This window comes from Carcharhinus amblyrhynchos, chromosome 1, assembly GCF_965287045.1.
Source record: "Carcharhinus amblyrhynchos chromosome 1, sCarAmb.v2.hapA, whole genome shotgun sequence".
NCBI classification, from domain to species: Eukaryota; Metazoa; Chordata; class Chondrichthyes; order Carcharhiniformes; family Carcharhinidae; genus Carcharhinus; species Carcharhinus amblyrhynchos.
In genome coordinates, this window is record NC_137324.1 from 31625963 (window position 1) to 31652371 (window position 26409).

Genomic DNA, 26409 nt, shown 5'->3' on the forward strand with positions numbered 1-26409 from the left:
AATCTACTTGTGTGACTTTTCCATCTCCTATACCAGCCACCTTTGCACTTCGTTTGGAACTACTAATTTTTTCTGAACTAGGGACAGATTTGTACCAGCAGCTGTTAAGAATTATCTTATGTAGGACGTGATACAGATTGTCAAGCTAATGAAAGGGTTTGTTAGGATAGATGTGAAGTAAACGTTTCCACTTGTGAGGGAAACCAAAATTAGAGGCTATAAATACAAGATCTCCACTAATAAACTCACTAGCAAATTCAAAAGAAACTTAATTCATCAAATTCATGTAATCATACAGCATTCAGATCATTGTCCTGTGCTGGCTCTATGAAAGAGTTACCTAATTAGTCCCAAGATTTCCCAAACATTTCCAGCCACAGAACACTTTTGCCCTTCGAAGAGTACTGACAGAAACCCTAACATTCTCACCCGTCTCTCTCTCTCTCTCACACACGTACGCCCGTCTCTCTTTCTCTCTCTCTCACACACGTAGGCCCGTCTCTCTCTCTCACACACACACACACGTACGCCCGTCTCTCTCTCTCTCTCACGCCCGCCCGTCTCTGTCTCTCTCACGCCCGCCCGTCTCTGTCTCCCTCTCTCTCTCTCTCTCACGCCCGCCCGTCTCTGTCTCTCTCACATTCACGCTCGTCTCTGTCTCTCTCACATTCACGCTCGCCTCTCTCTCTCACATTCACGCTCGCCTCTCTCTCTCACATTCACGCTCGCCTCTCTCTCTCACATTCACGCTCGCCTCTCTCTCTCACATTCACGCTCGCCTCTCTCTCTCTCACATTCACGCTCACCTCTCTCTCTCTCACATTCACGCTCGCCTCTCTCTCTCACATTCACGCTCGCCTCTCTCTCTCTCACATTCACGCTCGCCTCTCTCTCTCACATTCACGCTCGCCTCTCTCTCTCACATTCACGCTCGCCTCTCTCTCTCACATTCACGCTCGCCTCTCTCTCTCACATTCACGCTCGCCTCTCTCTCTCACATTCACGCTCGCCTCTCTCTCTCACATTCACGCTCGCCTCTCTCTCTCACATTCACGCTCGCCTCTCTCTCTCACATTCACGCTCGCCTCTCTCTCTCACATTCACGCTCGCCTCTCTCTCTCACATTCACGCTCGCCTCTCTCTCTCACATTCACGCTCGCCTCTCTCTCTCACATTCACGCTCGCCTCTCTCTCTCACATTCACGCTCGCCTCTCTCTCTCACATTCACGCTCGCCTCTCTCTCTCACATTCACGCTCGCCTCTCTCTCTCACATTCACGCTCGCCTCTCTCTCTCACATTCACGCTCGCCTCTCTCTCTCACATTCACGCTCGCCTCTCTCTCTCACATTCACGCTCGCCTCTCTCTCTCACATTCACGCTCGCCTCTCTCTCTCGCATTCACGCTCGCCTCTCTCTCTCGCATTCACGCTCGCCTCTCTCTCTCACATTCACGCTCGCCTCTCTCTCTCACATTCACGCTCGCCTCTCTCTCTCGCATTCACGCTCGCCTCTCTCTCTCGCATTCACGCTCGCCTCTCTCTCTCGCATTCACGCTCGCCTCTCTCTCTCGCATTCACGCTCGCCTCTCTCTCTCGCATTCACGCTCGCCTCTCTCTCTCGCATTCACGCTCGCCTCTCTCTCTCGCATTCACGCTCGCCTCTCTCTCTCGCATTCACGCTCGCCTCTCTCTCTCGCATTCACGCTCGCCTCTCTCTCTCGCATTCACGCTCGCCTCTCTCTCTCGCATTCACGCTCGCCTCTCTCTCTCGCATTCACGCTCGCCTCTCTCTCTCGCATTCACGCTCGCCTCTCTCTCTCTCACATTCACGCTCGCCTCTCTCTCTCGCATTCACGCTCGCCTCTCTCTCTCACATTCACGCTCGCCTCTCTCTCTCACATTCACGCTCACCTCTCTCTCTCACATTCACGCTCACCTCTCTCTCTCACATTCACGCTCGCCTCTCTCTCTCTCACATTCACGCTCGCCTCTCTCTCTCACATTCACGCTCGCCTCTCTCTCTCACATTCACGCTCACCTCTCTCTCTCACATTCACGCTCACCTCTCTCTCTCACATTCACGCTCACCTCTCTCTCTCTCACATTCACGCTCACCTCTTTCTCTCTCACATTCACATAAGAACACAAGAAATAGGAGCAGGAGTAGGCCATCTAGCCCTTCGAGCCTGCCCCGCCATTCAATAAGATCATGGCTGATCTGAAGTGGATCAGTTTCACTTTCCTGCTTTCTCCCCATAACCCTTAATTCCCTTGTCTATCAAAAACCTATCTACCCGTGACTTAAATATATTTGGCAAGGTAGCCTCCACCACTTCAACGGGCAGAGAATTCCAGAGATTCACTACCCTTTGAGTGAAGAAGTTCCTCCTCAACTCTGATCTAAACTGAACCCCCCCCCGCACTTATCTTCAGGCTGTGCCCTCTAGTCCTGCTATCCTTTCTAAGTGGGAAGAATCACTCTACCTCTACCCTATCCATCCCTTTTATTATCTTATACGTCTCTATAAGATCCCCCCTCATCCTTCTAAACTCCGAGTACAGACCCAGTCTATTTAGTCTCTCTTCATAGTCCAACCCCCTCATCTCCGGTATCAGCCTAGTGAACCTCCTCTGCACTCCCTCCAAGCCCAAAATATCCTTGCGCACTCCCCTCTCTCTCTCATACACATTCACACACTCACCTCTCTCTCTCATACACATTCACACACTCACCTCTCTCTCTCTTACACATTCACACACTCACCTCTCTCTCTCTTACACATTCACACACTCACCTCTCTCTCTCATACACATTCACACACTCACCTCTCTCTCTCTTACACATTCACACACTCACCTCTCTCTCTCTTACACATTCACACACTCACCTCTCTCTCTCTTACACATTCACACACTCACCTCTCTCTCTCTTACACATTCACACACTCACCTCTCTCTCTCTTACACATTCACACACTCACCTCTCTCTCTCTTACACATTCACACACTCACCTCTCTCTCTCTTACACATTCACACACTCACCTCTCTCTCTCTTACACATTCACACACTCACCTCTCTCTCTCTTACACATTCACACACTCACCTCTCTCTCTCTTACACATTCACACACTCACCTCTCTCTCTCTTACACATTCACACACTCACCTCTCTCTCTCTTACACATTCACACACTCACCTCTCTCTCTCTTACACATTCACACACTCACCTCTCTCTCTCTTACACATTCACACACTCACCTCTCTCTCTCTTACACATTCACACACTCACCTCTCTCTCTCTTACACATTCACACACTCACCTCTCTCTCTCTTACACATTCACACACTCACCTCTCTCTCTCTTACACATTCACACACTCACCTCTCTCTCTCTTACACATTCACACACTCACCTCTCTCTCTCTTACACATTCACACACTCACCTCTCTCTCTCTTACACATTCACACACTCACCTCTCTCTCTCTTACACATTCACACACTCACCTCTCTCTCTCTTACACATTCACACACTCACCTCTCTCTCTCTTACACATTCACACACTCACCTCTCTCTCTCTTACACATTCACACACTCACCTCTCTCTCTCTTACACATTCACACACTCACCTCTCTCTCTCTTACACATTCACACACTCACCTCTCTCTCTCTTACACATTCACACACTCACCTCTCTCTCTCTTACACATTCACACACTCACCTCTCTCTCTCTTACACATTCACACACTCACCTCTCTCTCTCTTACACATTCACACACTCACCTCTCTCTCTCTTACACATTCACACACTCACCTCTCTCTCTCTTACACATTCACACACTCACCTCTCTCTCTCTTACACATTCACACACTCACCTCTCTCTCTCTTACACATTCACACACTCACCTCTCTCTCTCTTACACATTCACACACTCACCTCTCTCTCTCTTACACATTCACACACTCACCTCTCTCTCTCTTACACATTCACACACTCACCTCTCTCTCTCTTACACATTCACACACTCACCTCTCTCTCTCTTACACATTCACACACTCACCTCTCTCTCTCTTACACATTCACACACTCACCTCTCTCTCTCTTACACATTCACACACTCACCTCTCTCTCTCTTACACATTCACACACTCACCTCTCTCTCTCTTACACATTCACACACTCACCTCTCTCTCTCTTACACATTCACACACTCACCTCTCTCTCTCTTACACATTCACACACTCACCTCTCTCTCTCTTACACATTCACACACTCACCTCTGTCTCTCTTACACATTCACACACTCACCTCTCTCTCTCTTACACATTCACACACTCACCTCTCTCTCTCTTACACATTCACACACTCACCGCTCTCTCTCTTACACATTCACACACTCACCTCTCTCTCTCTTACACATTCACACACTCACCTCTCTCTCTCTTACACATTCACACACTCACCTCTCTCTCTCTTACACATTCACACACTCACCTCTCTCTCTCTTACACATTCACACACTCACCTCTCTCTCTCTTACACATTCACACACTCACCTCTCTCTCTCTTACACATTCACACACTCACCTCTCTCTCTCTTACACATTCACACACTCACCTCTCTCTCTCTTACACATTCACACACTCACCTCTCTCTCTCTTACACATTCACACACTCACCTCTCTCTCTCTTACACATTCACACAGTCACCTCTCTCTCTCTTACACATTCACACAGTCACCTCTCTCTCTCTTACACATTCACACAGTCACCTCTCTCTCTCTTACACATTCACACACTCACCTCTCCCTCTCTTACATATTCACACACTCACCTCTCCCTCTCTTACACATTCACACACTCACTTCTCCCTCCATCGCTCCCAGGTTATTTCTCCTACTCTGGTTTGGTGAGTCAATTCCATTATACTAACACCTGCCCATTATTTGGCTTATTCTAAGGTCCCATCTATGGCCACAATCTTGCTTGACTGCTCACTCCACCATGCTCTTGACCTTGCCTGGAACTTTCAATACTGACTTTACCACTGTGTCCAGCTCAACCAATCAGGGGCTGACTTCTCAGTGCATTGGCTGCTAATAGGTATACATATCAATCTCTCAGTAGCCAATGTAATGTGAAAATCACTGCCAACAGAAGGCGGAAAGACAGCTTTTCTCAATTTCAAAGTGACTGGAGCCACCATAGAATCCGTGAATGTCTCCAATCGAACCCAGCTTTCAAAGGATCCAGTTGGAGAAACACTGATTTATCCAATTCCCCTTTGAAAATTATTGTTAAATCTGCTTCCGTCATCCTTTCAGCAAAGCATTCCAGATTATAACTTGCTGTGTTTAAAAAGTCTGATCTGTCCTCTGGTTCTTTTGCCAACTACCTTAAATCTGTGTCTTCTGGTTATTGACTCTCCTGTCAGTACTACTCAAACATTTGGAGAATGTGGAACTACCACAAGGCATGATCAAGATAAATAACTGAGATGCATTTAAGGGGAAATTGCATAAGCACATTCGGGAGAAAGGAATAGAAGGATATACTAATAGCATTGGATGAACGAGGGTGGAAGTAAGTTTGTATGGAACATAAACACTGATATAGACCAACTGATTCTAATGGTCCATTTCAGTGCTCTAAACTAGAAGTAGCTTGACACTTACAGCCAACAGACAGGAGATTTTCTTTCATTAGTCTAGGTTAGGATCATATTTAGGTACTAAAAGAGAAAAGCTAAGTCTAATTCAGTGCACCACCTAGTCCCTGGAGTCCATGGACTTTTGTGGTCAAGGTGAAAAGTCGATAGGACGCTTTTCCAATTTGGCACCCAATTACAACCAGAAACGTTTACAGGTCATAGATCCTCAATATTTGAGACAACAGCATATTTTCAGTTTTACATTTATAGCAGCTCCCACCTGCAGGCTCATTATTCATGTCAGATACAGTTCAGTATTAGCACTGTCAGAAAGTTGTGGGTTCAAATTCTACTCTAAAGATGTTTCACTACAATATTAAGGGAACGCTATACTATCAGAGTGCTATCTTCCAGATGAGTTAGACTAAAGCCCCTTCTTCTCTACTTGTGGGTATAAAAGATCCCATGGCACTGTATCAAAGAAGAAATAGTGCCATTTCACAGAGTTCTCCTCAGTATCTTGGCCAATGTCTCTTTTTTTTTTAATGGTGGCAACGGAACATGGCGACATCTTGTAAGCTGTGCCCAGCATAGCTTCTAATTCTATGTTTCTAAAACTTCATTCTAACTCTTTATCTTTCTCTACATCCTAGCTATGACTGTAACACTACAGTCGGTACTCTTGTTTCCTTCTCTGTGAATGGTATGTTTTGTCTGTATAGCATGCAAGAAACAATACTTTTCACTGTATACCAATACATGTGACAATAATAAATCAAATCTATCAGCTCCTTCATTAAAGCAGATGGTCTGGTTATTATCACATTGCTGTGTGTGGGAGCTTGCTGTGCTGAAATTGGCTGCCACTTTCCTACATTCAAACACTTTGCACCTCAGTATTGCATTGGTTGAAAAACATTTTGCGAAGTTCTGAGATCACGAAAGGGTCTACATAATTCTAAGTCAATCTTTTTCCTTTGCACTGCCTCAAAAATGTAGTTCATTCTTGGTAAAACACTTTCTGCTATTTTACTGAGACATTTATTTCTCAAAGTAGTACCTTATGGCCTTAGAATAAGCCAAATAATGGGCAGGTGTTGGTATAATGGAACTGACTCACCAAACCAGAAGATTGGCTGAAACTGATCAAGACTAATTTCACTTACAGGCATCAGAGAGTGAAGACTTCAGATCAGTATAGACAATGTTCACCACAGATAAAAAAAATCATTCACTCAGTCCTTCCTACTTTAAGGACTTGAGATGTCAAGTCAGCTCTTAAATGCTGAAAACTGCAGAAACAAGCCTTCAAATTTAATTTTTAATTCAAACATGACAACTTTCTCATTTTTATTTCTCAATTCTACTTTAGCAATCTGCAGACATTAGTTTTGTGAGTTTTACATAAATTGCTAGATGCTTATTTCGAAACCGAACAAAAGGAGAGAGATTGTGTCACCAATAATAACCTTGCAATTCCCTGCATGTGTATCCATTAAAGGGACCCGACATTCTTCTGGATTATTGGAGCAGTGACAATACCGCTATGCCACTGCCTCCCCATAGCAATTACACTGTCCCTGGATGAATGGAGAAGACAATTAACTAAAGTTTCTAAACGTGAAAGGCAGATGCTGCCAGATGTTGGATGAGCACAGTACTGTTTGTGATGTTAAGCCACATGAACATTCAGCCGCCATAGTGAAATCCAGGTTCTTAGATGCAGGCAAGCATGTATGTTGGTATGGATACTAATCGCTTAAAAACAAGAAACTTCTGTTGCAGAAGAAGTCATCACTCAAATTGTTTGATGAGAAGTCAATTTAAATTTTAAAGCTAATTAATAGAAAACAAAAAAATTAATAGCTGGACAATAATTTATAAATTTCATCATGCCCTTTCGGTTTGCTGCACAGGATCATAAAGGGAGTATGTTTGAATACAGTGAATACTGTTAATCCCTTTTATTTGCAAAGTTCATTTCTTTATTGAATTGGCCATAATTACACCCACAAGCTACAACATTTAATCTGACGGAACAAAGCACTCTTGGGAGAAAATGAAAAGGCTTCCCTAATTTCATGCTAATTCAGTAACTGTAACCAAAAGGCATAATAAACAAAAACAATTACTATAATTTTCTGAGCCTAGTATTAAAATATTTGGCTTCAAGTTACAGAAATAATCTCTAGTGCTCAATAAACAGTGATTACTCTCTCCATTACTTAAATTGTGGGCAAATGCCTCAGTCTTTTTAAAATAAAACCCTAAAAAATACAATAAGTTTACACTGGGAGATGGCAATCTCTCCCATGACTTAGTGGATAAATGTCATTTGCAGTGTGATAGTAAATTATGCAGACCATGAAATTTCAGATTCAATTCCTTAGTTTTGCTAAATTGGGTGACCACAGGCTAGGAGGAAATGATTTCTACAGCTGGCCTGATATCTCCACAATACATAATGGTCAGAATTAGCTGGTGTAACTGTAACAAAGATCAAGCGATCTACTTGCTGATAGAGCAGACGTGGATGTTGGTCAAGGACAAGATTGTCCATAAGACGCAGGAGCAAAAGTAGGCCATTTGGCCCATCAAGTTTGCATGACTGATCTGATAATCCTCAACTTCACTTTCCCACCTTATCTCCATTACCCTTGATTCTTCTAATGTTTAAAAATCTGCCCACCTCAACCCTGAACATACTTAACCACCCAGCCTCCAGAACCCTCTGATGTTCCACAGATTTGTTACCCTTAGAGAAGAAATTCAAATAACAAAGAACAGTACAGCACGGAACAGGTCCTTTGGCTCACCAAGTCTATGCTGACACAGATGACTCTCTAATCTAATATTTTCTTGCCTCTATGTGTCCATATCCCTATATGCCCTGCCTATTCATGTAGCTATCCAGACGCCTCTTGAACATTGTTCTAGAAACTACTTCCACCACCGCCAAGCATTCACCAACCTCTGTGAAAAGCTTGCCCTTTACATCTCTTATAAACATTCCCCCATTCACTCTCAACCTATGCCCCTGAGTAACTGACTCTTCGACCCTGAGAAAAAGACTGACTATCCACTCTATCCAAGCCTGTCATAATCTTGTAAATTCCTTCTCATCTCTGTTTTAATTGGATGACCCTTTACTGAGATTATGCCCTCTGGTCCTAGACTCACCCACAAGGGGAAACAAGTCTCTCAGCCAACCCCGAGAATCCTATGTATCTCAATAAGGGTGCCTCGCATTCGTCTAAAGTTCAATGAGTATATCTAACCTATCTAAAATCCCATTCCGGGGTCAACCTAATGAAGCTTTGCCAGACTGTCTCCAATGTCAACATACCCTTCCTATATTCCTGTCTGAATGGCAGAACAGAGGCACAAATTGTTAAAGGACTACCTGAAGACTGTGGCCGTTAGCTCAGAGAGTGAGAGAACGCTTTTATATTCGAAAACAAGGCTGAGAATCTTTACATTGAGATGTTGCTTAACCAGTGCAGGCCTGTGAACACAGGGTGATGAGTGGACTGGATTTAGTGCGAGTTACAATTGGGGTAGCAGGGCTTTGGATGATCTGAAGTTTATGGAAGGTAAAACATGAGATATCAGCAAGGAGAATTTTGAAATAATCAAATCTAGAGTAAACAAAGTCATGGATGAGGGTTTCAGTAGCAAATGAGCTGAGGCAGGTTGCTGATGGGAGGCAAAGTTGAAAAAATATAATCCAGGTGGAAATAGATTGGCCTACTGATGTTGCAGTGTGTGGTTGGGAGCTCATCTCAACATCAAATATGACACTGAGGTTGCAAACGGTCTGCTTAACATCAAACTGTCACCAAAGAAGAAAGGTGGAACGTTTTTCGGAAGGATTGAAACTAATGGCTTTTGTCTTACCAACTGAAGGAAACTTCTGCTTAATCAGAGCTGGATAGTGGACAATTAGTATGGTAGTTTAGAGACAGTAGAGGGATCAAGGAAGGAGGGGCAAGGTAGTATGGGTGACTTCAATGTATGTGGTTACTGACAGTGTGCTTTTGGATGATGTTCTCAATGGGCAGCATTCATTAATACTTATTGAAGACAGTATTGTATCCTGGTCTCACCAGAAATAAATATTTTGTCTCTGGTTGCATTTCAGTACAATCAACGATATGTTAATTTTACATATCTACTGAATCCACTTGTAGGCAAACATACTTAAATTTTATGGGCAGCCTGATGGCACAGTGGCTAGCACTGTTGTCTCACAGCTCCAGGGGCCCGGGTTCAATTCCAGCCTTGGGTAATTGGCAAAATTAGCATATAAATAAATAGTTTATATTCTGCCACCCTTCTCAGATTGTTTTGCTGGTCCAGAACACTTTTGAAAGGAGACAGGATACTATCCAAACTGTGAGCAAAAAAGCAGCAGGAAAATTAAGGTGTTATGAGAATTAACAATGGTTTCTCAACTTTATTGTGGGGTAGTCCCACCTCACAATAGAAGATCATAGGATCCGTACAGTGCAGAAGGAGGCCATTCGGCCCACTGAGTAATACTTTCCTCTCGTTGCTTACTGGGCAGAAAGAGAGGTAACTTGGGGATTAATCTCTGCCATTTTACTAAAACAGGAATACATGTTACAGGAAGTTGTGGTCAAAGTGCTATGTTCAGATCACCGCTTGAATACTGTGTCCAGTTCTGGTCTTTGAGAAAGAAGGGTGGAGGCAGAACAAAAAAAGCCTCAATGCCTGTCTCTAGAATTTAATTTAAATAGTGGAATTAGGACAAGGACACAAGCTGCATCATGTACGGAGGTTTTTGCTGTGCAGAAAGCGATAATATGTAAAATAGACTTCCAGACAGAGTGGCTGGGTAAAAACCTCAGAAGTATTTGGGGAAAAAAAAAGATGTAGCAATAATGGGAATATGGCTGTTCTGGGTGGATGTGTCAGCATGGGTCTCAACCACAAGCAACTTTTGACAAGGAGAATCAGCAGTCTTGGAAACAGAGCAACAGTTCCCATTTGCCTGTAGCTTGGCAAATGATTTGAAGATTTCTTGCAATGTATGCCCCCTTCTGTAACTATTAATTATTTCCGAACACTCAGTAAAGATCAAAACAGGGAAGTTATATGTACATACTTTCCAGGGGGATATACAATAATTCACAACTCGCATGCACAAGATGGAAAAGAATTAAAAATTCAGAAGGAATAATTATTAGTTGTTGAATAATTTATCAGAAAGGCAAATTAATAGGACTTCAAACTCTAACTGGATACATTTCTGGAGAGACAAAGGGTTGAGGGATGTTGAGATGACAGACGATGGTGGCATGGTGGCACAGTGGTTAGCACTGCTGCCTCACAGCAGCAGGGACCCGGGTTTGATTTCCAGCTTGGGGTCACTGTCCATGCAGAGCCTGCAAATTCTTAACGTGTATGCATGTTTTTCCTTCGGGTGCTCCGGTTTCCTCTCACTGACGTGCTGGTCAGATGCATTGGCCAGGATAAATTCTCCCTCAGTGCACCCGAACAGGAGCCAGAGTGCGGTGACTAGCGAATTGTCACAATAACTTCATTGCAGTATTAATGTAAGCCTTACCTGAGACACTAATAATTAAACTTTAGATTATGGAACACCGAGGTACAGATGCTCAACCTTAAGGACCTCAGTTGTTGCCAACATCTAGTCAACTGCACCCTGTATGTTACAACTTATCCCACAACTAGCCCAACATAACAATGCAGTAACCTCTGCTTAACTCAACTCCTTTGACTCCCAGTACTGAGCAACATCCCACCCCCTCACGTAAGAAGGAAGATTGCAAAAAAAAAAGGATCCTGATGATTTATATCAACATAAGCCTGCTGCTGCATAAGGACTTTACCAATCTACCTGCTGCTCGCCTTCCATGAAGCCAGCCTGTATAGCTAAGACCATCTTGCCAAAGAATAACAGTAGAGGTAAAAGCAAAATAGTGCGGATGCTGGAATCTGAAACAAAAACAGAAAATGCTAGAAAAATCTCAGCAGGTCTGACAGCATCTGTGGAGAGAGAATAGAGCCAACGTTGAGTCTGGATGACCCATCTTCAGATTCGAAACGTTGGCTCTAGTCTCTCTCCACAGATGCCATCCGGCCTGCTGAGATTTTCCAGCATTTTCTGTTTTTATAACAGTAGAGACCCTGTGGCAGCAGGAATGGAATTAACATGCTACCATTAAAAACCATTTCTTTACCACAGATCCAATAGCCCGCTCACCTGGCTTCAATCTGCCACACCAACACTGGGCATTGTTCACCCATTTCCACACTAGCCAAGGCCTTTGTGCAGCAAACGGGATCACAGTTTTGTGCACCCAATGACTCACATCATTGAAGACTGCCCCCTGACAAAATTCTTATTTTGGACTAGGAGTCTAAACCTGCAATAAGTAGAAGTATTTGTTCTTTGTAGGAGTCTGAAAAACAGCCCAGGAAACAGGCCCTTTGGCCCAACGAGCCCGCGCCGCCATTTTAACATTACAAGCCCCCCTCCACCCATGACCCTTACCTATGCTTATGGCATTCCACATTGAGGGAAAACTAATTTAGGGACAATTTATTACACCAATCAGCCTAATAGCACATCTTTGGGGTGTGGGAGGAAACCGGAGCACCCGGAGAAAACCCACGCAAGCACGGGGAGAATGCGCAAACTCCCACAGACACTGGCCCAAATCCACGTGTCTGCACAGCAAATAGTGATAGTCACTGAGCTGTCGTGTTGCCCAGCATCTGGTCCAGTTTAAGCGTACACTAACAACATGAAGTACTAGGCTATTCTCGAAACAACCAAGAGCAGCCCTCGTACGACCCATCGCGTGTATGCTCCTCGTTGGACAACAAGGCGGACCGAAGCACCTGTGAATTAAAAGAGAAAAACATTAGTATCATCCCCATCCTTATACGTTACCAGGGACGTCCCAAGGCTGCTGAACCTTATTTAAAACAATCTCCTATATCCCTCCATCTCCAACCCACTCATGTGCCTGTCTAAGTTACTCTTAAACAACTCCAGCGTGCCTGCCTCCTCCACCTTGCTTGGCAGAGCATTCCATACCCTCTGTGTGAAAAACCTCCCTCTAACATCCGTGTTATACCTCCACCACCCACCCCCCCCACCCACCCTAAGCCCGTGGCCCCTCGTAATGTGCATTTCTAACATAGCAAAAGCTTACCACTGTCTACTCTATCTATACCTTGATAGGTATGTCCCTGTCAGGCATGGTGGATTTGGTAGATCTAGGGAACCGTGGTGCACTAAAAGAGTTGAGTCGATGGTTAAAAAGAAAAAGGAGGCTTATGTTCGGATGAGATTGGAGGGCTCAGATAGTGCACTAGAAAGCTTTAGATTGGCTAGGAGGGAGTTGAAGAGTGAGTTGAGAAGGGCTAAAAGAGGACATGAGAAGACTTTGGCTGATAGGATTAAGGAGAATCCTAAGGCGTTCTATAAGTATGTCAAGAACAGAAGGTTGGTCAGGGCAAGATTAGGGCCAGTTACAGACAGCAGGGGGAAGTTGTGTGTGGAACCGGAGGAGATTGGAGAAGTATTGAACCAATATTTCTCTTCGGTGTTCACGCAGGGGGACATGAATATAGCTGAGGAGGACATTGGGTTGCAGGGGTGTAAAATAGACAGTATTACGGTTGATAAAGAGGATGTGCTGGAAATTCTTGAGGGGCTGAAAATAGATAAGTCCCCTGGTCCGGATGGGATCTACCCTAGGATTCTCTGGGAGGCTAGAGAGGTGATTGCAGAGCCTCTGGCTCAGATCTTCAGATCGTCATTGGTCTCTGGTGTAGTCCCGGAGGATTGGAGGATAGCGAATGTTGTCCCATTGTTTAAGAAGGGGAACAGAGACTTTGCCGGGAATTATAGACCGGTGAGTCTTACTTCTGTTGTGGGCAAGGTTTTAGAAAAAATTATTAGGGATAGGATTTATAGTTATTTGGAGTGTAATGAATTGATTAGAAATAGTCAGCATGGTTTTGTAGCGGGTAGGTCGTGCCTTACTAACCTTATTGAGTTTTTTGAGAAGGTGACCAAAGAGGTGGATGGGGGTAAGGCAGTTGACGTGGTATACATGGATTTTAGTAAGGCGTTCGATAAGGTTCACCATGGTAGGCTTCTGCAGAAAATGCAGATGTATGGGATTGTGGGTAATCTAGGAAGTTGGATCAGGAATTGGCTATCAGATAGGAGACAGAGGGTGGTGGTGGATGGTAAATATTCATCATGGAGTGCAGTTACGAGTGGTGTGCCTCAGGGATCTGTTTTGGGGCCACTGTTGTTTGTAATTTTTATTAATGATCTGGATGAGGGTATAGTTGGGTGGATTAGTAAATTTGCTGATGACACCAAAGTTGGAGGTGTGGTAGATTGTGAGGAAGGGTGTCATAGTCTGCAGGGAGACTTAGATAGGTTGCAGAGCTGGGCCGAGAGGTGGCGGATGGAATTTAATGCGGAGAAGTGTGAGGTAATTCACTTTGGTAGGAGCAACAGATGTGTCGAGTATAGGGCTAACGGGAGGACTTTGAATAGTGTGGATGAACAGAGGGATCTAGGTGTGTGTGTACATAGATCCCTGAAAGTTGGGAATCAAGTAGATAAGGTTGTCAAGAAGGCGTACGGTGTCTTGGCGTTTATTGGTAGGGGGATTGAATTTAGGAGTCGCAGTGTAATGTTGCAACTGTACACTACTCTAGTGCGGCCGCACTTGGAGTACTGTGTGCAGTTCTGGTCCCCGCATTACAAGAAGGATGTGGAGGCGTTGGAGAGGGTACAGAGGAGGTTTACTAGGATGTTGCCTGGTATGGTGGGGAGGTCCTATGAGGAGAGACTGAGGGATCTAGGGTTGTTTTCGTTGGAAAGAAGGCGGCTAAGAGGGGATCTTATTGAAACATATAAGATGATTAGAGGTTTAGATAGGGTGGATAGTGATAGCCTTTTTCCTCGGATGGAGAAAGCTAGCACGAGGGGGCATGGCTTTAAATTAAGGGGGGGTAGCTACAGGACGGATGTCAGGGGTAGGTTCTTTACCCAGCGGGTGGTGAGGGATTGGAATGCCCTGCCTGCTGCAGTTGTAAATGCGTCTAGTTTGGGGGCGTTTAAGAGATCTCTGGATAGGTTTATGGACGAAAAGGGATTGGTATAGGCTAGTGGGTCATTGTTTTTGTAACTGGTCGGCGCAACATCGTGGGCCGAAGGGCCTGTTCTGCGCTGTAATGTTCTATGTTCTATGTTCTATACCCTTCATAATCTTATACACCTCTATTAGATCTCCCCTCAGTCGCCTTCTTTCAAGGGAAAACAGCCCAATTTGCTCAATCTTTCCTCATAAGCCAGTCCTTCCATACCAGGCAGCACCCTGGTAAACCTCCTCTGCACTCTCTCCAAGGTCGCCACGTCTTTCCCGTAGTAAGGTGACCAGAACTGGACGCAGTTTATTGACTACAGCTCAGCCCTCAACATCATTATTCCCATGAAACTCATCTCCAAACTCCGTGGCCTGGGCCTTGGAACTCCCTCTGCGACTGGATGCTGAACTTCCTAACTCACAGACCACAATCAGTAAGGATAGGCAATAACACCTACTCCTTAATCATCCTCAACACCGGTGCCCCACAAGGCTGTGTTCTTAGCCCCTGCTATACTCCTTATACACCTATAACTGTATGGCCAAATCCCTCGCCAATTTGATTTTCAAGTTTGCTGACAACGCCATTGTAGTGGGTTGGATCTCAAACAATGATGAAACAGAGTACAAGAATGAGATAGAAAATCTGGTGAACTGGTGCACCAACAATAATCTCCCCCAATGTCAACAAAACAAAGGAGATTGTCATTGACTTCAGGAAGCGTAATGGAGAATGTGCCCCTGTCTACAAAGTAGAAAGGGCCGAGAGCTTCAAGATTTTAGGTTTCCAGATCTCCAACAACCTCTCCTGGTCCCCCCATGCCGACACTATAGTTAAGAAAGCCCACCAACGCCTTTACTTTCTCAGAAAACTAGGGAAATTTGGCACGTCAGCTACGTCTCTCACCAACTTTTACAGGTGCACCATAGAAAACATTCTTTCTGGTTGTATGGTATGGCTCCTGCTCTGCCCAAGACCGCAAGGAACTAAGAAAGGTCATGAATGTTGCCCAAACCATCACGCAAACCAGCCTCCCATCTGTTGTCTGTCTACACTTCCCACTGCTTCAGCAAAGCATCCAGCATAATTAAGGACCCCCTGCACCCCGGACATTCTCTGTTCCAGCTAGATACAAAAGTCTAGATAAGAACCTGTAAATTAAATGTATATAATAAAAGTACTAATATGTTCCATGGATGTTATGTACACAGGGCATAGCCCTCTAAGAGGATGGATCAGGTGACCCGGGGTGTGGGGTGACCTGTCTGGGAAACCTCACACTCGAGGGCTGGAGTGAGGGAAGTACACTTCTTCAATAAACCCTACCGTTCCTGTGGCTTGCCTTTGGTGCAATTTCTTTGGAGCTACCTCCCCGATAGCCTCAGACTTAACAATGGATAAGTACTGCTTCTTGGGTTAAGCTTAATTTTTGTGATTTGATTTGACTTGTCACATGTTTTGGTATACAATGAAGTGTATTATTTCTTGCAGGTTATACAGACATAGCATACTGTATATCGAGAAGGAAAGGAGAGAGTTCAGCATGTAGTGTTACAGTCATAGATAGGGTGTAGAGAAAGATCAACTTAATGGGAGGTAAGTCTGTTCAAAAGTCTGATGGCAGCAGGGAAGAAGCTGTTCTCGAGTCATGCTTGTTTATTACAATATAAAGTGGAGTGAAGTCATGCTAATCTAGCTTTTGATGCAACAGATAGCTGGTGAACCAACAATTCCACACATCATACAAGGAGACATTGATATGTTATATATCTAGACAATAAGTTGGCAAGTGGAGAATAATGTGGGAAAATACGAAGTTGTTCACTTTGAAAGAAAAAAACAAAAGAACAGAGTATTATTTCAATGGAGAAAGATTTCAGAAAGCTCTAAAACGAGGAAGCGAGCTATCTTAGATCTGGTGTGAACCTACGAGGGAGCGAGCTATCTTAGATCTGGTGTTGTGTAATGAGGCAGGATTAGGGATCTTATTGTGAGGGATCCTCTTGGGATGAACGATCATTGTATGGTTGAGTTTTTGATGCAGATGGAGGATGAGAAAGTAGGGTCCCAAACCTGTGTCCTCTGAACAGAGGGGAGTACGGTAGGATGAGAGAGGAATTGGCAAATGTAGATTGGGGACGCAGATTGGTTGGTAGAACGGCTGAGGAACAGTGGAGGATTTTTAAGGAGATCTTTTTCGGTACTCAGCAGAAATATATTCCAATGGTAAAGAAGGAATGTAGGAGAAGGGATAACCAGCCGTGGTTATCAAAGGAAAGTATTAAATTAAAAGCTGATGCGTTCAGAGTGGCTAAAAGTAGTGGGCGATTAGAAGATTGGGAAGGGTTTAAAAATTAACAAAGAATGACTAGAAGTTGATAAAGGAAGGAAGGATAGACTATGAAGCTAAACTAGCACTAAATATAAAAAAACGACAGTAAGAGTTTTTACAAATATATAAAGAGGAGGCTGGCTAGAGTGAATGTTGGACCCTTAGAGGATGAGAGGGGGAATTTAGTGGTGGGAGATGAGGAAATGGCTGAGGCCTTAAATAAGTTTTTCGCCTCGGTCTTCACGGAGGAGGACACGAATAGTTTGCCGGATATTAAAGGTAGACGGATGGTAGGAGTTGAGGGCCTGAATGCGATTACTGTCACTAGAGAGGTAGAGCTTGATAGACTAATGGGACTGAAGGTGGACAAGTCCCCAGGACTGGATGGAATGCATCCCAGGGTTCTGAAGGAAACAGCAGAGGTGATAGTGGATGCCTTAATGATTATTTACCAAAATTCGCTGGATTCCGGGGAAGTGCCGGAAGATTGGAAAACGGCTAACGTTACGCCGCTGTTTAAAAAAGGTAGCAGACAAAAGGCAGGGAATTATAGGCCAGTTAGTTTAATGTCTGTAGTTGTAAAAATGCTTGAAACCGTCATCAAAGAAGAAATAGCAAGGCACCTAGAAAGGAATAGTTTGACAGAGCAGACGCAGCACAGATTCGTTAAGGGGAAGTCGTGTTTGACAAATTTATTGGATTTCTATGAGGATGTGACTAGTGCGGTAGACAGAGGGGAACCGGTGGATGTGGTGTTTCTAGATTTTCAAAAGGCGTTTGATAAGGTGCCTCATAAAAGGTTGCTACAGAAGGTTAGGGTGCACGGAGTTGGGGGTAAGGTGTTAGCGTGGATAGAGGATTGGTTGTCTAAAAGGAAGCAGAGAGTTGGTATCAATGGGTGCTGTTCTGATTGGCGGTTGGTGACTAGTGGAGTGCCGCAGGGATCGGTGCTGGGGCCTCAGCTATTTAACATTTATATAGATGATCTGGAGGAGGGGGCTGAGTGTAGGGTGACGAAATTTGCTGATGACACGAAGATGAGTGGTAAAGCAAATTGTGTGGAGGGTGTGGAAAGTCTGCAGAGGGAACTGGATAGGCCGAGTGAGTGGGCGAGGACCTGGCAGATGTATAATGTGAACAAGTGTGAGGTTATCCACTTTGGCAGAAATAATAGTAGGAGGGATTACTATTTAAAGGGCGAAAAGCTGCAGCATGCTATGGTGCAGAGGGACCTGGGAGTCCTTGTGCATGAGTCACAAAAACCCAGTCTGTAGGTGCAGCAGGTGATCAAGGCGGCAAATGGAATGCTGGCCTTTATAGCGAGGGGGATAGAATATAAAAGCAGGGAGGTCTTGCTGCAACTGTACAGGGTACTGGTGAGGCCACAGCTGGAGTAGTGTGTGCAGTTTTGGTCGCTGCACTTGCGCAAGGATATTTTGGCCTTGGAGGGAGTGCAAAGGAGGTTCACTAGGCTGATACCGGAGATGAGGGGGGTGAACTATGAAGAGAGACTAAACAGACTGAGTCTGTACTTGTTGGAGTTTAGAAGGACGAGGGGGGATCTTATAGAGACTTATAAGATAATGAAAGGGATGGATAGAGTAGAGGTAGAGAGATTCTTCCCGCTTAGAAAGGATAGCAGGACTAGAGGGCACAGCCTCAAGATAAAGGGGGGACAGTTTAGATCGGAGTTGAGGAGGAACTTCTTCACTCAAAGGGTGGTGAATCTCTGGAATTCTCTGCCCATTGAAGTGGTGGAGGCTACCTCACTAAATATATTTAAGTCACGGGTAGATAGGTTTTTGACAGACAAGGGAATTAAGGGTTATGGGGAGAAAGCGGGAAAGTGGAACTGATCCACTTCAGACCAGCCATCATCTTATTGAATGGCGGGGCAGGCTCGAAGGGCTAGTTGGCCTACTCCTGCTCCTATTTCTTATGTTCTTATGTTCTAACACAAAGGGACCTACAGATATTTGTGCATGAAACACAGAAAGCTAGCATACAGGTGTAACAGGTAATCAGAAAGGCTAATGGAATGTTGGACTTATTTCAAAGGGTTTGGAGTATCAGAATAGGGACATCTTGCTGCAATTTACAAGGCACTGTTGAGACCACATCAAAAGTACTGTGAGCAGTCTTGACCCCTTCATTTAAGGGGATATGTTATTTCATCAGAGGCAGTTCAGAAAAGATTGGCTAGGATGATCCCTGTTCTGGGGGGATTGTCTCAGAGAAAAAGGTTAAACGGTTTGGGACTCTACTCATTGGAATTTAGAAGAATAAAGGGTGATCTCATTGAAACATATTGGATTCTTAACAGGCTTGACAGGGCAAACGCTGAGAGGATGTTTCCCTCCCATGGGACCAGACAGCATAGTCTCAGAATAAATGGGCCCCAACATAAGACTGAGTTGACGAGGAATTTCTTCTCTCAGAGGGTTGAGTGTCACTGGAACTCTTTGCCACAGAGAGCTGTGGGGCAGAGTCATTGTGTATATTTACGGCTAAGATAGATATATTTTTGATCAGTAAGGGATCAAGGTTTATGGGGAAAGTGCAGGAAAGTGGATACGAGGACTATCAGATTAGCCATAATCCTATCGACTTGTGGAGCAGACTCAAGGAGCTGAACAGCCTACTCCTGTCCCTATTTTTTTACGGTCTTGTCAGAAGTAATACAAAATGCTGTAAATGCACAACAGGTTGATCAGTGTCCGAAAGCAAAAAATGAGTTAGCCATTGCGGTGAAAGTCCAACAGTACTGATTAAAAATCTTGACTGAATCATTATACTATCTTTTTCAGATACTGATCCAATTGTTGATTTAATTTCAAATTGTCAACATTTGAATTTTTTCCTTTCAGCTCTGTAATATAAAAACAGTTTTCTGTGTAAAGTCATGTTCATCTGTAGATCATGTTGGTCCAGAATGCTGTTATTTAGCATAAACAATTTCAATCTTATTACAGCTGTCAGCCATGGAAATATAGGTTAGTTTTAAAGACTTACGTAATCAGGTGTTGGTGAATTTTCCTCAGCATTAACTGGACCCCTCAGGGATTGTGTGGCCTGTTCCAGAACTTTGTTGTGCTTTTTCGATAACAAAGCAAACAGGCTAAAAGCATGACAAAAATGAGAAAAAAATGAAAGTAATAATTAAAATAAATCCAACTGCAGAAATTACATGGTAACACATCTCATTTTCATTTCAATCTATTATTAACAATGCTAGCGTTCAATCGGGAGACATTTAAAGCACATTTGTAATGAGGAGGATGCTTCAAATGGAAGATTAGCAGCCCCTACTTATTTTGGAAGCCTACCATTTTAAAAACTAAGGCAGGCATATATAAAAAAAATGGAAAAGCACTGAGGAGCAAAATTTATATGTTCTTTTTTCTAAACATATACATTCAGTAATCCAAGTGCAGACAACCTCAAGCCAAATTTCTAAGGAACACAGGAATTAGCTTCTTTTAAAGCTGCATTATCCCTTTTCCTGGGAATTACACAGGCCCAGACTGAATCTATAAAAAGTAAGCAGCCTTGTGTATAATTATTTCCTTCTGATCCTAACTTTTTCCTCAAGTTATTTTCATTTCACCACACATGGAGGGCTAGGGAACAGATTTTTCCTTTCCCTTTTAATTTGCAGTTATATGCTTGCCACCCAGGAATTATTTTGTTATACATTCTAGATTGTATAAACGTAATGCAAAGCACTTAAATGACATGTCATTTGATCGCTTAGTGGACAAACACATTGTTCTGCAAAACTTTTAGCCTACAGATCTGGAAGCTCTCAAGTCTAGCTATCATACTCCTAGCCTGCTATCTGTGCGAAAACTGCTCATCTCAGTGCTATCTCTGCTACAACTGGTCTCCACACTACAAACAGGAAGAGAACATTTGTCTGGGTTCCTATATGGATTCCAGATTAGGACAGTTGGACTTGCTGTGATGGCTTCTGTGATAAAATAATTTGTCCAATACTCACTGCATAAGCTATCAAAGAACGGACACATGGGCAAGATATTAAACGACAACACCCAAAAGAAACATAACCGCAGCACCTTTGGGCAGAGGGTGGGGAGGAAAAAATTATAGCATAACAGATTTCATGTACAGTATGAATGTGGAGGAAAACCGTAACAGAAATATAATCCAAATTTACTGCACATGTGGATAAGTCTAGGGCTGGCAATATTAAGAATCTGTTCAATTTCAAATTTGACACCCAAATATTTAACGAATCACCAAAAAACTGCAAAGTCTTTATTCATACATGAAAAACAAGACAACTAATTGGTTTGCTCGCCCGTCCCATTAAGGCATGATGCAGTCTATGTGCACTGTCAATGTACCTATTCTGCTGGCATGTCAAACATCCACAACATATTGAGACAATCATAACTGAGTCATGCAGCCTGAATGCCTGACCCTCGCTTACCAAAGCGTTTGGGGTGTGGTCTCATGGCACTGAAGAAAGTGCTACAAAGACATTCTGAAAGCTTCACTTAAGAACTCTGTTCAGGATCTCTGCACCCAGCACAATCAAAGAAAATACGATACAGCCTCCTTCACAAGCAAGCACATATCAGAGAAAACACAAGCAGAAATCCTGAGCCAGCAACTCCTTCAAAACGCAATTATCTGAGCCTGTCCTATTTGCGAAGAACCTTTAGGGTGCAGATCAGCCTTAGTAATCACTTACATACCCACTGAAACTCTACTAAATGCTCAAGGTGATGAACATGGTCACTTTCACCAAAAGGACAAATAAAACCCAGGCACATATCTGCTGGGGTAAAAAGATTTTAAAAAAAATCATAGACAGCACGGTGGCACAGTGATCAGCACTGCTGCCTCACAGCATCAGGGACTCAGGTTCGATTCCCGGCTTGGGTCACTGTGTGTAGTTTGTGTCTGTGTGGGGTTCCTCTGGGTGCTCCAGTTTCCTCCCACAGTCCAAAACTGTTAAGTGGGTTAGGTGAATTGGCCATGCTAAATTGTCCATTAGTGTCAGGAGATTAACAGGGTAAATATGTGGGGTTGCGGAAATAGGGCTTGGGTGGGATCATTGTCAGTGTGGGCTTGACGGGCTGAATGGCCTCCTCCTGCACTGTAAAAATTCTATGCTTCAACTCTATGATTCAAATTAGGCCAAAGCACTGGGATTGAAACAAGCTCCATAAAACTTCAATAACTCATATCACTAGGCACAGCTAACTCCACTCGCCTTTGATAATTTAACAGGAAACCGGACAGAGTCTACGATTTAATATTAACACATTTCAAATCTTCATCATTTGAACCGGAATCTAAAACAGTATGGAGGAGTGAAGGAGGACCCCTCAAAGCGATTAGCAAAGAACAGGAAGAAAATCTTCCCATCCATTCAACTCCTTAAATGATTGGAAATATTTGGAGAACTCCTAGCAGTGCCCAAAGAATCTATTTAGCACTGATTTAATGCATGTAACTATCCTTAATCCTTACTTTCTCCTCACCCAAGTTTAGGAATTAGCAACAGGGGCAATCTTACTAACAAGGTTTCATAAGTTTTCTTGTAAAGAAAATTCTTGTTGAACAAAATATTAGCAGTTCTGTTGCTTTAAAATGCATGACAACGGCTGACATCGGAAGAATAAGTGATTCTGAACACCTCAACCCCACACATAGCAGTCATTCTGCACATGAAGTGAATAAATTTCTTATTTGAAATTATTAGAACTTCCTCCTGTAATTTTCCTTCTTTCCTGTTGCACTCCACCAAAGGAAAAAATCTGACAATTACTTCTCTCCATGCAATGATGCTGATTCTGAATGACTATTTCTCTATAAAACACAAACCTTGTTGTTATATGGAGTATACATCTTCATTGGCCTCAGACAAAGTATTTAAGTCACTATATTGAGGGGCAGTCCAAGACAGCACACCATCAGCCTGAATATCACTAAACCCTCCACTAAATGAACATAGTTCATTTGTTTGTAGCACTAAAGGCTAGTACTGCTGTACTGCTCTTTAGATAATGCCAGGATAATTTTTGTGCACTTGAACAAGTACACAGAACCTCAATTTAACATGTCAAATGAAAGACAGCAGCTCAACAGTATAACACTTTCTCAGTATTGCACTAAATCATCAATTTAGCATGAAGTCAGGACCTTCTAATTCTGCAGGAGTGTGTAGCCACTGAGTAAAGCTGGAGGGGAAGGCATTAATTCTTGCTGAAGAGAATTTTCCATGGGAACTGGCAACCTTCCCAAGTGGCTAAAACATTCCCAAATTGCAGACAGTCAGTGTTGGCAGCTTTTTTCCCAAACCAGTATACATCAATCTAATTTGAATTCTGCACTTACCAAAGACATACAGTTTCTGCAATTCCTTCAATGGCAGTTAGAAAGAAATATTTTCACAACTTCAGATCCCAGGGTTTTACAGCCATTGAAATACTTATATAGTGTAGTCACTATTGTAACATAGGAGATGTGGCAGCGAACGTGCAAACAGCAAGCTCCTACAAATAATGATGCCACGGTAAGCAGGTAACCTTGTCTTTTTTATGTTAGCTGATGGATAAATATTGGCCAAGATACAGGAGCAAATTTCCTGGCTTTTTTCCAAAATAGCACCCTGGGATTACATTCACCCGAGAGAGAAAATTTGCCCTAGGTTTAATGTTTCACCTGAAAGACGTCAACACTAACAGCATCACACTCCGTAATAGCAAGGACCCAACCCAATCTACTCCAATTTGTCACAATGATCAGTAATAATAGTTGTCAGCACCAAAGGCAGCAGAGGTACTGCAGGAAGGTTGGGGAGAAACAAGGTCGAATCACTTTCAAAACATTCTTTACTATAGTTGAGCAAACTGTGGATTTTGTTTTGCAGCTTAGTATCTGCAACTCCTTTGCCCTTTATCCTTTTGAAAAAAATAGAAGTGTCAGCTTATTATAGTGGCCATCAAGGACACGAGACATCATTATTGGATCTCCCTGTGGGTTTCGTGGAATACCAGTTTCCCTATTGATTGAGCAGGAGCTTCCCAATCAGAGATGAGTGGCTGAAGTTTAAAACTGGACCAGGGTTATGTAGGTCCAGAGTCCAGAGCTTGATTTGTTATAAGCCGTGGGTGCGACCTTTCCTTTGTTTTAATAAAGCAGTGTTGCATTGGAGGACTGGCCTTGGCGAAGTTATTACATAGCCTAGACTTAGTGCTCATGTCTCTGCAGTTGGACTTAAACCCACAACCACTTGGCTGAGGTAACAGTGTTGCCACTGAGCTATAGCTGACACCAATACACATCTGGAAAGCTAAGGCCCTCAACTGAAGTGGTGCTGATAGATTATTAAGAGATTCAAGATCAGCTCAAGTTCTTGCTCCTGACGCTTATCTTGTGTCACACTGGTAGATTGCTTGGCCTGATGCAGTGGAACAACCCATTAAGTTTAACATTTTCAAGTCTATTTTTAAATTCCTCCAGGCTCTTCCTCATCTCTGTAATCCCCTCAGCCAAACAAGGCTTCGAGATATCTGCACTGTTTCAATGCTGGTCTCTTGAACATCCACAATTACAATCACTCAGATATTGGTGGCTGTTTCTTTAGTGGCCATAACCATAAACTCTGGATTTCCCCTAATCCTCTCCCCCTCAGTTTCCCCATTTAAGACACTGCTGAAGATCTACCTCATTATCCAAGAATTTGGTCATCTACCCTAATATTTCCTTATTTGGCTTGCTATATAATGTTGTTTTATATTGTGAAATGCTAATATATATTGTTGCTGTTGATCCACAGAGTGAATAATAACTACTTGTTTTCTTCTCTGGATTTATTGATTTAAATTCAATTTCACAATTTACTATAGGGGATTTGACCACACAACTTTGAGGTTGCAAGCCTACCCTAGTTCTCTGGTGGAAATATAACAAAAGAGTTCATTTCTGCAAGAGAAAAGGAGAATGAAGAAATTTGATGGAAAAAGGAATCACCAAGAATCACTGAAGAGCACTCAGAATAGGACACTTGCAGAAGTATTTTTCCCCCCCTATTTCCTACTGCAGGGATACCAAAATCCATTGCAACACTAGCCTAGATCAGCTAACTCAGCACTGACTAGGAATCAGCCTGAATAACTTGAGCTGCACAGTACTCCAAGCAATGCATTAACTTACTAAAACCACTGATGAGCAGTGGGGGTAATAAAGTGAAATATTGAAGACATTTATTTTAGAAGCAAAACCTGAAAGGGCACCATGTTCCTCTCAACTAACAGAAAATAACTACAGTCTCCTTTATATGGATTCATAACGGCTAAGCTTTTTCGCCTCTACGGAGGACAATAAATAAAATAAGAAATCTCTTCTCCACTCACATGATAAAGCGGCAGTGCTCATAAAGCTCATGCGACCAAATAAACCTGTTGGACTTTAACCTGGTGTTGTGAGACTTCTTACTCTGCCTACCCCAGTCCAACGCCGGCATCTCAACATCATAATAAGTAAAATGTTGGATTAAAAATAAGAATAGTACCAAGTCAATAAAAACAGAGGTTTCGGGTTCAATCCCTATCTATACCCAGTTAGTTGCTCTCAGCTAAGATTATAACTATACTATTATAATTTATATCAGTGTTTCAGGCTAGGAAAGTGAAAAGTTATGAAGTGTTCTCACTCCTCTTCATTATTCAGTGTTCCTCATTACAAAACATGCAGGGCAAATAGCAAATAAAAATAAAATCAAGCATGGCTGTAATGCCCCATGGATCGTATCTATCTGACATTCACTTGGGCAAATTAGTAACTGGCTACTGCTGTGCATGAACGTCTAACCAAGCAGTACAGTGCCATGTTTAGGAAAGGAGATATTTAGTGAATAAATATACAAAAGAAACACTAAACCTGATTACTATATGTCAAAATAATGTTGTGGCTATGCTAACACTGATTTAAGACTAAAACAGGAAACACTATATAATAGCACCACAATTCCAAACGTAATACAACATTTGAACTTTTAAAAAATACTAAGGATACAATGTACTGGCACATGACCAAGTAAGTGTCTATTAAGATTTCTTCATGCAAACAGTTTAAATTCTTTGTTAGAATGTCTCAGACGAAAACACCACTCAAGTATTGGCTGCCGACTAGTACTAATTAGGTAATGTATTTTGAAGGAAAACCAGGCCCAGAGATAAAATCCATAAATTAACAATTTCAATTTAAATGTAAAC

General features: G+C 43.0%; 1 protein-coding gene across 2 annotated transcripts in view; it reads right to left on the reverse strand.

Moving 5' to 3' along the window:
- The window catches only part of dym (dymeclin), a 438866-nt gene that overhangs the window by 154802 nt on the left and 257655 nt on the right, over positions 1-26409 (reverse strand). For both annotated transcript variants that reach the window (XM_080206642.1, XM_080206553.1), the window contains one exon: positions 20171-20276. In XM_080206642.1, coding sequence (XP_080062768.1) covers positions 20171-20276 — 106 coding nt within the window. The remainder of the gene's footprint in view (positions 1-20170; positions 20277-26409) is intronic.